The sequence below is a fragment of the Bicyclus anynana genome, chromosome 13 (assembly GCF_947172395.1).
Source record: "Bicyclus anynana chromosome 13, ilBicAnyn1.1, whole genome shotgun sequence".
NCBI lineage: Eukaryota > Metazoa > Arthropoda > Insecta > Lepidoptera > Nymphalidae > Bicyclus > Bicyclus anynana.
The window spans coordinates 11,164,363-11,177,236 of record NC_069095.1 but is presented as its reverse complement, the minus strand read 5'-3'; the positions used below and the strand labels follow the sequence as shown (position 1 = coordinate 11,177,236).

Sequence of the window (12,874 nt, the reverse complement as noted above, 5' to 3'; positions counted from 1 at the left end):
TTCAGTCTCCGTTGAACTCACTATCATATTAAAGGCGAAGTTTAAATTTTCATTATAAACGATACTTTTTGAAAAACTACGATAATCCGTGAAGTATTGTTTGTACACCGTTCTAAATTTATATCTTTACTAAACTAGATTTTGAAAATTCTTTTTTCTCTAGAAAGCTGCTTACATTTAAATAAATTTTAAGAGAGGGAGGCTTTATAATATCAGTCAACGACCAATAGCGAATAAAAAATAAAGCATTGTTCCTCTTAAAGTTATAAAAAAACCTTAATTTAAAAACGCTGTCTCTACTTTGTGACGTCACGATGATACTTGATTTCATATAAAGAAATGAACGTCAACCTAATATTTTTTGTCAAACCCTTAGTGGTTAAGGTTTAGTGTTAACGTGACGTCATGAAACAAATAAAATATAGCCATCATGGCGGATAGCGTTTTGGCTCGTACTGTAAAAAAATATTTAGTTTTTATGTACCTATTCATGTCTCAGAAAAATATAATATATTTTTTTAATTTAGCAGAATACTAATGTAAATGTAAGACCTTTTTAAAAAAAGTGTCAACTAGCCTATTAATTATTATACGAGTACTTAACATTATAAACAGGTAAAGCGTGAGGTTGTAGGACGTCAGTAATCTATGGATCTACTGAACCGACTTTGAAAACTCTTTTACCAATAGAAAGCCATGGTATTTGTTAGTGTCATATATATATTATCCCCTTATTCCCACGGGAACGGGAACTACGCGGGCGAAACCGCGGGGTATTGTCTAGTGCTGCAATATCATCATGCTATACAGATTATCCACGCAATCCGGAAACTAATATAGTTAAGTATACGATAATGGTTATCACTTATCATAAAGTGTAAACACAGATAACAGTGCATTTAATTGAAACTTCTGTAAATTATGACGATGGTCGATGCTGAAGTAGGTACTCTGAAGATAATATTGGTTGATCATTATCAGCATATTGTAATGGCCTAACGACCCAGGTCTCCCTTCAAATAGGAAAGGGGATATGGAGTTAAGACCCACCACGCCGTTGCAATGCGGATTGGTGAGCTTATAGTGATAGTGTTAAATTATTTAACGACTATTAAACTTTAATGTTTCATTTTAAGAAATTAAATATCACGTATCTCAAATGGTGAAGGAATCGTGAGGAAACCCGCATACCAGAGATTTTTTTCAATTATTTGCGTGTGTGAAGTTTGAATACTAAGCGAGACCGACAGCTTTACTTGCTCTCCGAGTCACGAACCCACGCCTTCTGAATCAAAGGCCGATGTCATCTGGGCTATCTAACTGTATTACTATATTGCAAACATAGACAATGTAATAAATAATTTTACCCTGCATAAGTAAGAATATAAGAAGGCTCAGTCACAGCGGGCGATGGAACGAGCTATGTTAGGAGTACCTCTGCGTGATCGAATCAGAAATGAGGAGATCCGCAGAAGAACCAAAGTCACCGACATAGCTCAACGAATTGCGAAAGTGAAGTGGCAATGGGCGGGCACATAGTCTGAAGAGCCGATGGACGTTGGGGTCCCAAAGTGCTGGAATGGCGACCCCACACTAGTAAGCGCAGTGTTGGTCGACCACACACTAGGTGGACCGAGGATATCAAGCGGGTTGCAGGGTGCCGTTGGATGCTGGCGACTCGAGACCGTTGGAGGTCCATGCATGAGGCCTATGTCTAGCAGTGGACGTTCATCGGCTGATTATGATGATGGTAAAACATTATTACAATTGTCATGTTTTTTATAATCGTTTCTTCATTATTTAACTTATATACCTATTTGGATTCGCTTATCTTATCCTTATCTTCCTTCAATATTCGGTTTCTAACCTAGATTATTAACAGTTTTGTAGTCCATAATATAATACTTTTATCTGTTTGTGCGTCATTATCACTGACCTTTTCCCACCTTCGTGGAAGGTCAATTCTATAGATATTTTTGTTTCTTTTCCATCCATTCTCCAGAAATGAATTAGCATAATTAGCGTGATTTGGCCAGTAATTGTCTTAGCATTGTTTTTACTGTTCTAAAGTAAAAAACACGTGATGGTTTAATTCGATTTAATTTAGTTTATTTCGTTCCAGTATTAATCAACTTTACTTCCTTTTATAGCATGGTGAGCGAAAAAATATTTATCCAGATGGTTTTTAGTGTTCCGTAGTCAACGAGAAATCCTAGTTTCGCCACGTCTGTCCGTGTGTTCGCGGTTTAGCTCAAAGACTATTAGTATACGTCCTAGAAAGCTGCAATTTAGCTTCGCTAAGTTGCTTTAAGTTGCAAGTTAGCTTTAAAGATGCTTGGAGGCCGTTGGATCAGCTTCCACCTTCACACAGGAAGTAAAACTATAAGAAATGGAAACAGTAATTGTTATCAATTGTAAATTATAATACTGTATGACTTTTTCAAAAGAGCAACTGTTGAGTTTCTTGCCGGTATCTTCTCAGCAGAACCTGCCTTCCGAACCGGTGGTAGAATCTTTACGAATAGTCAACTGACCTGTCAAGAGTGCTTGTAAACTGAGCCTACTTGAAATAAATGATTTTTGATTTTTTTTTATTTTTGATTTCGCTATATAAGTAGGTATATTAGGCACGCCAACTAGGTTTTAAAAGTAAATTTTAATATTATGTAAGGGGAGGATTTTACTATTTCATTTCATTTAAAAATAAAACAAGTATTGTGGATGTGTGTTATTATCATTTTTCGCTTTCACTGTTAATTAGTGTCCCGACTCCCTCCTGCCAGCTAAAGATTGTTATGGATTCGTGAAAATATTTACAGAAGTAGTACATGTACGGAAATTAAAAGAAAAACTACCAGAGCTAAAGACGGATTAAAATCTAAAGAGTACCTGCTCGATTAAATTAGTGACTTTCAACTACGGAACCTTACACTGCGTGTGACCAAACACGCACTTGACCGGTATTTTTCATCATTAGGTTTTGATTGTGTTAAAGAAGTTATACTTTCCATATCTAAATTTTAAGAAAGAAGTTATACGTGTAAAATAAGTCATCATCATCATCATTATCAACCCATATTCAGCTCACTGTTGAGCTCGAGTCTCCTCTCAGATTGAGAGGGGTTAGGCCAATAGTCCACCACGCTGGCCCAATGCGGATTGGCAGATTTCACACACGCAGAGAATTGTAAAAATTCTCAGGTATGCAGGTTTCCTCACGATGTTTTCCTTCACCGTTTGATATTTAATTTCTTAAAATGCACACAACTGAAAAGTTGGAGGTGCATGCCCCGGACCGGATTCGAACTCACACCCTCCGGAATCGGAGGCAGAGGTCATATCCACTGGGCTACCACGGCTCAAGTAGAGAAGTAAAATAAGTAGAGAAAATAAATGTTATTTTTTAGTGGCAGCGTACTATTATATCAAAACATAATAAACTAGCTCCAGCGAATTGGAGGGTAAAATGGATACGTAATGTGACAGGAGACACTGACATTTAGGAGTGTACCGTCACTCCCTGGGGCTATGACTCATTACAACTGTAGCAAGGTCGTCTCTATGGCGTCCAGACCCATTGCGATCAATATGCGGTTGGGTTTCCATTGTCTTGACAAATACGTATTTTATACGTTTATTTTTGCAAGTTAGTCCTTGACTACAATCTCACCTGATGGTAAATGATGATGCAATCTAAGCTGGAAGCGGGGTAACTTTTTAGGAGAAAGATGAAAATCCACACCCCTTTCGGTTTCTACACGACATCGGAACGCTAAATCGCTTGGCGGTACGTCTTTTATCGGTAGGGCGGTAAGCACAAACTTTTACTTTACTTACTTACTCAATTAACGGCAAAATTATAGTAGTAAATTATGTAATTGAGGAAAAATTGTCTCACTTATTTATAAGTTAGGTAATGTAAAAAATAAAAATAATTTAATAATATTTTAAGTTCCATAAAATTTACTTATTACTTATAAAAAAAAAAATATTTTAATTGTGGAACATTGCGAAATTCAAAACCGGTAACGCGATGACGTCATACGTGACACGTTATTTCCAAAACAAAAACCGTCTGGCAGTGGAAACGACAAATAAATACGCGATCCACGAAACTCCGCAGTTGTAAATTCAGTCTTATGATCTTAGTAATAAAGTTCAATAAATAAAGATAGGGCTATTGTATGTACATATATTTAGGTCGAAGTCGACTCTAGCGCAGTATTCACGCATGCTAGTGTAAGAGTGCACGTGTTTTATAATTATCACTCAACTTGAATTATTGGTAATCACTCAACTCGAATTATTAGTAATCACTCAAATCGAAATATAGTGAAGTGATAGTGATAATATGGAACCTGTAAACTTATTAGAACTTAGCGAGGCTGATTTGAAGAAATTCTTAAGTTCCTTCGACCATGTGTTCTCAGATTGTGATGGTAAAATTATTTTGACTTTTCTATCTTTTTTTAGGGATTCAATAGTCCGAAGCTAATTAGTTCTTAGTTACTAACTTCAAGTGATATTAATTAATGAAATATTTTGCAATGTCTATGTATCTTTTCCTTGTTTTAGTGGTTCAAGGATTATTAATGTTGAATTGGCGTATTTAGTTACGAGTATGAATTGATTTTTATTGCAAGCGTAGGTTGTTATCTCAGGGTTATTAATTATAACATTCGTTTTTTTAGTAAGTAGGTAATGTAATATTATATTATTTATGAGCATTTTATGTACATTGCTTTACAGGTAAATGAATATCACGTCCGTGACTATCTCTGATAGATTATTATTTTTTTCAAGTACTTGCAGGAACTGTTTGTTTTAGGGCATAAAAACTATTATGTGCCCTTCTCTAAAATGTAATGTACCTAACCCTATTCCAAATTTTATTAAAATCGGTGCAGTCGGGAATAGGTAGGTATGCTCTATTTCCTACAAACAAACATCATAAATGAATTTATTATACCAACTTGTAATTCAGAAAACACTTCTTTCATTAGATAACTAATGACCATGATATAATTTGGGATATTGGACTATTTTATAAAGCAGAAGAACCCTGTCAAAATACTAGTCATAAGGCTTGAGTAGCAACTATAATAAAGGTAGGGTACAGTAGCGAAGACTGAAATTTTCTCGTAGCTAACTCGTTCTTGTGGTTTTTTTAGTCTGAATGTGTTTTGGCTGAGTACATTAAATTATTAATGCCCGTAAAACTTGTGGATTATTAAAAGGTAACCCGATAGGAATCGGGTTGTCCACTTAGAACCGCTATGCTATACGTACGCTTAGGGCAGGCGCACACTAGACGAGGCCCCGCGAAGCCTTCTTCGTTATAATAGACAACGTCATGTTGCCTTTAAAATGAAATTGAAAATAAATGAACACTACAATATCCCCAAGAGGCAAAAAAACTATACCTAGTTGCTAAATAATATTCGACAAACGTCAATCTAGCAATAATACACACAATTTCAATAATATCTTGTAACAAACGTCCCTTTTTGTTATCTCGTAAAGTGTGCATGTGCCCTAAGAGTATAAGACTAGCGGACCTAAGTGGACACCAGGTTTTACATTACATCATGACACAGCAAATTGTTAATTCACATAAATGATGGAATTTCAAACGGTACGAGGAAAATGGTGTCGATGACGTCACTTCTCACTCTACATAACGACCGTGACAAATCTATCTATACAGAGGTCCTAGTGACAGTTTCATACTGTGACGATCGCGTTAACGTAAACGCGAATTTCTAAGGAATTGAAACAGCGCCATCTTGTGGCACAACTGTTTAAATTCCATAAAAATTCGCGTTTACGTTAACGCGATAGTAACAGTATGAAAATATTGAAAACTCCCACTAGGCACACCGATTACTGAATTCTGACGCAATTGTTTTCTTATACCTTATGAAAATAACTTCTCAATTTTATCGGCCAGTAAAATTGCTATTTTTATTATCTTTTAGTAGAGGAAACCAGCCACTCCGTTAGAATTTCTGTTTTTCACAACCACGTGGAAATTATGGATTTTTCCAGGATAAATAGTAACAATGTCTCCTCCAACTTTCAATACACTAGCTCCAGAGAGTACGCTTTCACCAAAGGTTTCTTAAAGAGATTACTTTAGGAATAAGACTATCTTTACACACTTTTGTATACATATATTTTTCTTAAAGGTGTTGTTTGGGAAACAAGGAACCCCATGCCGGGCGCGGGGAAGTTCTTCGAGCTGATGAAAAGGCTGGGGAAGACTGTTCACTTCGTCTCCAATAATAGCTTAAGAACAAAAGCCGATTACGAAGCGAAGTTCAAATCAGCCGACATTAAAGAGGGCTATGTATGTATTATACTTTTTTTTTTCTTTACAAGGTAACCCTTGACTTGCCTTTATATCGGAACGCTAAATCGCTTGGCGGTACGTCTTTGCCGGTAGGGTGGTAACTAGCCACGGCCGAAGCCTCCCACCAGCCAGACCTGGACAAATTAAGAAAATCTCAATCTGCCCAGCCGGGGATCGAACCCAGGACCTCCGTCTTCTAAATCCACCGCGCATACCACTGCGCCACGGAGGCCGCCAAACAGAGAAACTTGTAACAGAGAGTACCTAAACGTAAACTTTTCACTATTTCTTTATTTTTAACTAGCTGACGCCGCGTGGTTTTACTCGCGTGGTTCCCGTTCCCGTAGGAAAACGGGGATAATATAGCCTATAGCCTATAGCCTTCCTTGATTAATGGGCTATCTAACACTGAAAGAATTTTTCAAATCGGACCAGTAGTTCCTGAGATTAGAGCGTCCAATCAAACAAACAAACAAACAATATTAGTATAGATGCTGTTTAACATGAGCAAACTATTTTTTACGTAGACAAAGAAGTAAATAGACAAATAAATAACATTGATCGCATTACCATTAAAAAAAGATACAATTTATTCGCAGAGAAACGAGACGCAGTGATTCGATAACTAATAAAATAATTCAATGTTAAGACGAGTGCTCTTTTTTAACAAGTTTAATAAAACAAGTTTAATAATAGCTTATTTAGTACCTATATTAAAGTTAGTATCAATATATAATGAGCGTAAGCTTAAGCTTGTTAAATAAATATCCAGTCTAGAACTAAATATATTAAGAACAAAATGTGTCAGTGTATAAAGAGTGTCATGATGTCTAAATCACGTCAAAATCTAAAATATTTTGACCTATTCGGTAACGGCATATAACTGCAGATGTCTATTTCATTCTCCATCAACGAATTTTTACATAATTATATCCCAATTCTCACGCAACAAAATAACATTATTGTTTATGACGGTATTGTCTTCCATAGACCAAATAAAAGAGTTCCAATCGAGGATTGAAGCATTGATTGATCAGTCAAATTTAGGCCTCGACGAGCCTTTGTATTGAAGATACATTACGTTATCAGAAAGTATATCATTATTGTTCGTAGGTCCTTTGTGTTTTGATTACCAGTTACATCATCACAATTACTTGTTATTTCTGAAATAATATACAGTATTCCTATATCTTATGGAACACACAATAAAAATAACGTACTCATATATCCTATAATTACGTTATAATCGAAATGGTTCTAATAATAATATCTTTGCCAACTCAATTTCGGCTACATCTCATGTTGAGTGTACGTAAACATAAGTAGGTATCAACGTCGAAGAGATCATGGAAGCCGATGTATATTCATTGTTGTACTGTAAGATATATGAGAAACCGGCGTTTGTATCACACTATATGAATTTTCCTTTTCCTTGGGAAGGCTTACCTTCATCTAAATTCCATCCCTCGCCACTAGTAGGTATACCTAAGTTTACGCACACCTATTCAAAAACAACCCTTGGTCAGAGCTTTTCATTGGCCTGTCCCGAGATTTGAACCATAACATCCACGCACCAACAAGGCTTCCTGACCTACTCCTCTTTACCATAGAATTAACCAAGCAGTCTGTGTTAGGAGCTACTAGCTACTACAGTAGTCTCATTACAAACATGGGGTTCTAGTTACTCACGTCCTATGGTTCGGTTTTCAATCCTAATTGGAACGAAATATTTATTTACTAACTGCCGAGTTGGCCCTTCACTGTGGTCTCACCTGATGTTAAGACGATGCCGTCTGAGATGGATCCAGGCTCGAAAGAGGTACAATATACCTGTCACTGACGTTTTCTACATTGCTAACGGAAATCCCTTGGTACGTCTTTGTCGGTAGAGCAGTAACTAGCCGAGCTTGGAATAAATAAATCAACAGGCTCGTTTAATATAATATGTTTATATGTTCACAGGAGAACCTCACTATACCATCTACCGCCATCGCTGAGTACCTCAAATCGTTGCACTTCGACAAAGCTGTGTACTGCGTGTCATGTCCTGAAACCGTTGCAGTGCTGACGTCACATGGATTCGAGTGTAAAGAAGGGGTGAGTTGAATTTTATAGAGAGCGGGCAGTAGCTACACATACCACATTTTATAAAGGTTGAAAAACTTTGAAGCCATGAAGATTCCCTTAGGTAACCTTCATGGCTTCGTGGCAACCCTTCGTTAGAGTTTCTCTGTATTTTCGGTGTCTTTTAAAGTATTCCCGGAAAACTAGCGAAGTAGGACCAAAAAAGTTTCTTTTTGCATAATTTCATATAAAACCGTATTAATGGGTTTCCTAATTAGCAGATGTTTTATTTTTACGCGCGACGCAAAAAAAGGAATATATAAGTTTGGCTATTTCAATTTAGTTTTTTTTTTGTATTAAAGGTACTTATGTACGTGTGTTCTTAGACATGGTTAATGAAAATCGTTTGTGACGTTAAAAGTTGTGGGAGGCTACTTAATTGGGGAAGCATTGCAAATATACCCGAGTGGAGTCAGAAATGAAAGCGCACTGAAAGATAATATAGATGACTTGATCGAAAGTGTTCTTAGCTTCGTTTGATGGGAAAATTGGTGGTGGGAAAATTTGGTAATGGAAATTCCATTATTTATAAACAATTTTATTTGATCCAGCTTACATATTGAACTTTTCTGTTATGATAGAAAGAATTTTGGGCATAAAAGTCTATAACAGAAGTCTAATTAATTTCATGACCTTCGGGGAATTTACTAATTTTTAATTTTATATTATTAGATATTGTATCTAATAATATATATAATCTAATGCATGAGATCAAACAAAGTAGAGTATAACGAGTAGAGCACAGGAGTATAGGGGATAACACTCTTTATCACAAAACTCACTTAGCTCGTTTTATAAAATTCACTCGTATTCGTTTAGTAATCAACTGTTTCCCTTGCAGCCTGAAGTAGGCACGTACTACTATAGCGACTACATCGAGTACCTAACCGACGACGAAGAGATAGGTGCGGTGGTTTTCGACAGCGACTTCAAAGTGAACCTGCCCAAGCTATACAAAGCACTCACCTACCTGAGGCGCCCAGAAGTGCTCTTTATCAACGGCGCTACTGACAGATACGTGCCTTTGAAAGCGGGCGTCTTGACCTTAGGTGGGTACTGGCTTTACTTATACCTTATAAGGATACAGAGAGACTCTTGAGGTTTACTGTGCGAATTACTATGCTACCTGGTTTTTTATAAAAACTGTACTTGGTCATAAGAATTCATAAATCCCTAAACGCACTGGCTACTGGGATATCATAACGAACCTATATTGGAGAAGTTTCCATTTTATATAGAGGAAGGTCTGACCCTAGTACGTCGTAAATCTTGGTCGAGAACTTGAAGTTAAGCTTTCTCAGTTCATTTGTATATCTAAGTTGAATTTTCCGAGATAACGACTGTAGTATTAGTATTGTGTAAACAACTATAAGTATTTGAGAAAACAGTAATTTGAAATTCCAGACATACACTAATTCTATTTATACGTATTGATAAAGTAATTTTTGGTACAGGCACAGGAGTGTTCAGTGACATAGCTAGCGAAGAATCAAAACGCAAACCAGTATTGCTCGGGAAACCGGGTAAAATGTTCGGTGAATTTGCCATGAGACGTGCAGGAGTTTCGGACCCTAGCCGTGTGCTGTTTATCGGGGACATGTAAGTTTTTTGTAAAAAAAAAAATAATAAAAATGTAAGTGTGTTAGTATGTTTGGTTCTCCTTTACGCTGCGGCTACTAAAGCGATGTGGCTTATTCCATTCGGAATGGAAATAGATTTTACTCTGGATTAACTCTTATGCTTTAGTAGCCCACTTTTCATCCCGGAAAAATCCATGGTTCCTGTGGGATTTGTTACAAAAATTTATTCCACGCAGACGAAGTCGCGGGCTTTCGCTAGTTTAGAAAAAAAACCTGCATGGTGTTAGATTTCAGAGTGTTTTTAACACGAAAGCTATCACTTTAAAAGTTAAACAAATAATTTGATTGTGTGTTTTCAATTACTTCTAAATTTCAGCTTTCAGTGATTATGGATATATATCATACAATACTAATATGATGATTGTCCTCGTTTCCAGGATAGAACAAGACGTGGGATTAGGAAGAGCTGTAGGCTTCAACACATTACTCGTGTTAACCAACAAAACAAAAGAAGAAATGATGTCTCACGAAACACTCAAACCAGATTACTACGCTGATAATCTTGGCAGTATAGTTCCTATTTTAGAACCGCTAGTCAAATAAATGATAGTTAAATTAAAATATTTTAGTTCCTTTTCTAATAATTATATTTATTTGAAGGGCGCAACAGAGTTTATGTTTTCTGTGATTGTACTAAAATTTCGTAGATAGATAAGTCTATAGACAAATAGAAAACAGGCATTGCAATCGCTCTAAAACGAGGAAACTTAAGCGCCAAGAAACAAGACAATGTGATTTAGTATTTAGTGGAATGACACGTGTTGTTTTTATATTTAAACTGAACAATGATGAAATTTTTAAGTGTTTGGGATGTAAAAATCGGTTGAATAAAACAAAAAGAAGTTGGTTTATCTTTTGGTTTACAGCGACAATCCAGACAGCACTGTCTATTTACTTTTCTGTCTACGTAAAATGTCCTTTGCTAAGTTGAACATCAATGAGATTGTCGTATCAACGATAAAGAATGCTTATAATGCCACAAACTTATCTGACCCGGTGTGGGTGTCGCTGTTGTCGCGCTTTTAGTTGTTGCTTTAGCCCGCATTTGCACGTGAGTTTTTTTAACGGACGTTAAAAAAGCGTTTAAAGTTAAGTTTTACGTATGGAGTTACATGAAGGTCTATACAGGTTCCAACGCCCAAAAAATGCAACACTGCTCGGAAAAACACGTCGTGTTTTAAAAACGCTATCGTATGAACATATACTTGGGAATGTATTTGTTGTATTTAACGGTTTTTTAACTTCCGTTAAAAAACTCTCGTGCGAATGCGGGCTTAGTTTTGTTGATGTGCAGATCTTTTCTTCACGTGGAATAGGCGAAGGTACGGGCCTCGAGACTGAGCCTCCTTGCCCGGGTAAGGCGTGGGGATTTTGCTCCCCCAGTCATTTTCTTCCAGCCCTTTTCGGTGCTGAGGCCTTGTAGCCTATGGGCATTGATCTAGGATTATTTACTAGGAGGGGGGGGGGGAGGCTGGCCCCCGGCATTTGTATCGTAATAGAATTCCATATTGGTAGCCAGTCGGGTGGGCACAGGTCCATTCTAGGATGGGCATTTTAGACTGAACATGCTTATTTTATTATAATAGATTGTGATGCATTTTTAAATGAAACTCTGAAGTTCCTTCACGTTTAAAAGACATTCATCTCAACCTCCGACTTTACAAATAGACAAACAAAGTTTTGTCCATTATGAAACCAAATTTAACTAAATACTTTCATTGTCATCATTAACAACCCATATTCGGCTTACTGTCAAGGACGAGGCTCCTCTCAGAATGAGAGGGATTAGGCTAGTAGTCCACCACGCTTGCCCTATGCAACTTGGCAGACTTTACACACGAAGAGAATCAAGAAAATTCTCATAAAATAGGTATTATATTTCCTGTGCACTGGACCGAATTCGAACCAACGCCCTCCGAATCAAAGACAAAGGTCACATCCACTGGGCTATCACGGCTTCATATTATACTTATAGGAATACTTAATTAGTATCGTATCATTATATTTTAAGTGCTTTTTATGTTAAATGTATAAAAAATAAAATTAAGGTGATATTTCCAAATTGTTGTTACCAATTCGAATATGATAAATTAAAATACGTAACAAAAACATTTTCTTTTATTATTTTAAACTAGCTAACTAGCGGACCTGGTGAAGATTCTCTTTGACTTATATGCACTTCTTCCCTATCCCTTCCCTACCCTAAAAACAAACCCTAATCTACCCCTCTTTTAAGTATTAGGTATTACGAATCGTTTGTATGGGACTAGGGGGACATGGTCTGAAATGGCATACATTTGAAATCATCGTGTATTAAAGTACACAAATTGAAATTGAAATAATACCAGCAATATAGATTATTGATGGTATTAGTTAAAACTATTTGACAAAACTTTTTTACGCAACAGAATTTTATACAAACTGATGTACTTTCCTTTTGATTTCCATGATCGCGGGGGGCATTTATGTTTGTGTATGTTGATGTCAATCGTTAGCGAATCACAGAATAATAGCGACTATGCCATCTCATACCATGTTCCCCTACCTATAGAAAAATGTTGTTTTAATATATTTTTAATACTAGACAAACTTTGTTCCAACAATAACGAATACATAAAACCAAGAATCATACAAATTGGTCAAGTCGTTCGTTAGTTATGGGTATTCATACATTTCGAAGATCCATTTTTACTTATATAGATAACCTTCAAGGCGCCAGCTTGAGAAGCGACCCACTATAGGGTCTTTTAACGGCCTA

At 36.5% G+C, this 12,874-nt stretch overlaps 1 protein-coding gene across 1 annotated transcript; it reads left to right on the top strand.

Annotated features, from left to right (window-relative positions):
• Positions 1-4,226: 4,226 nt before the first annotated feature.
• Positions 4,227-12,227, top strand: LOC112050404 (uncharacterized). Its single transcript, XM_024088667.2, has 6 exons — positions 4,227-4,439; positions 6,189-6,349; positions 8,315-8,449; positions 9,318-9,525; positions 9,931-10,075; positions 10,494-12,227. Exons 1-6 carry the CDS (start codon positions 4,352-4,354, stop codon positions 10,657-10,659), a joined length of 903 nt encoding a protein of 300 aa, XP_023944435.2. The 5' UTR covers positions 4,227-4,351; the 3' UTR covers positions 10,660-12,227.
• Positions 12,228-12,874: the final 647 nt, after the last annotated feature.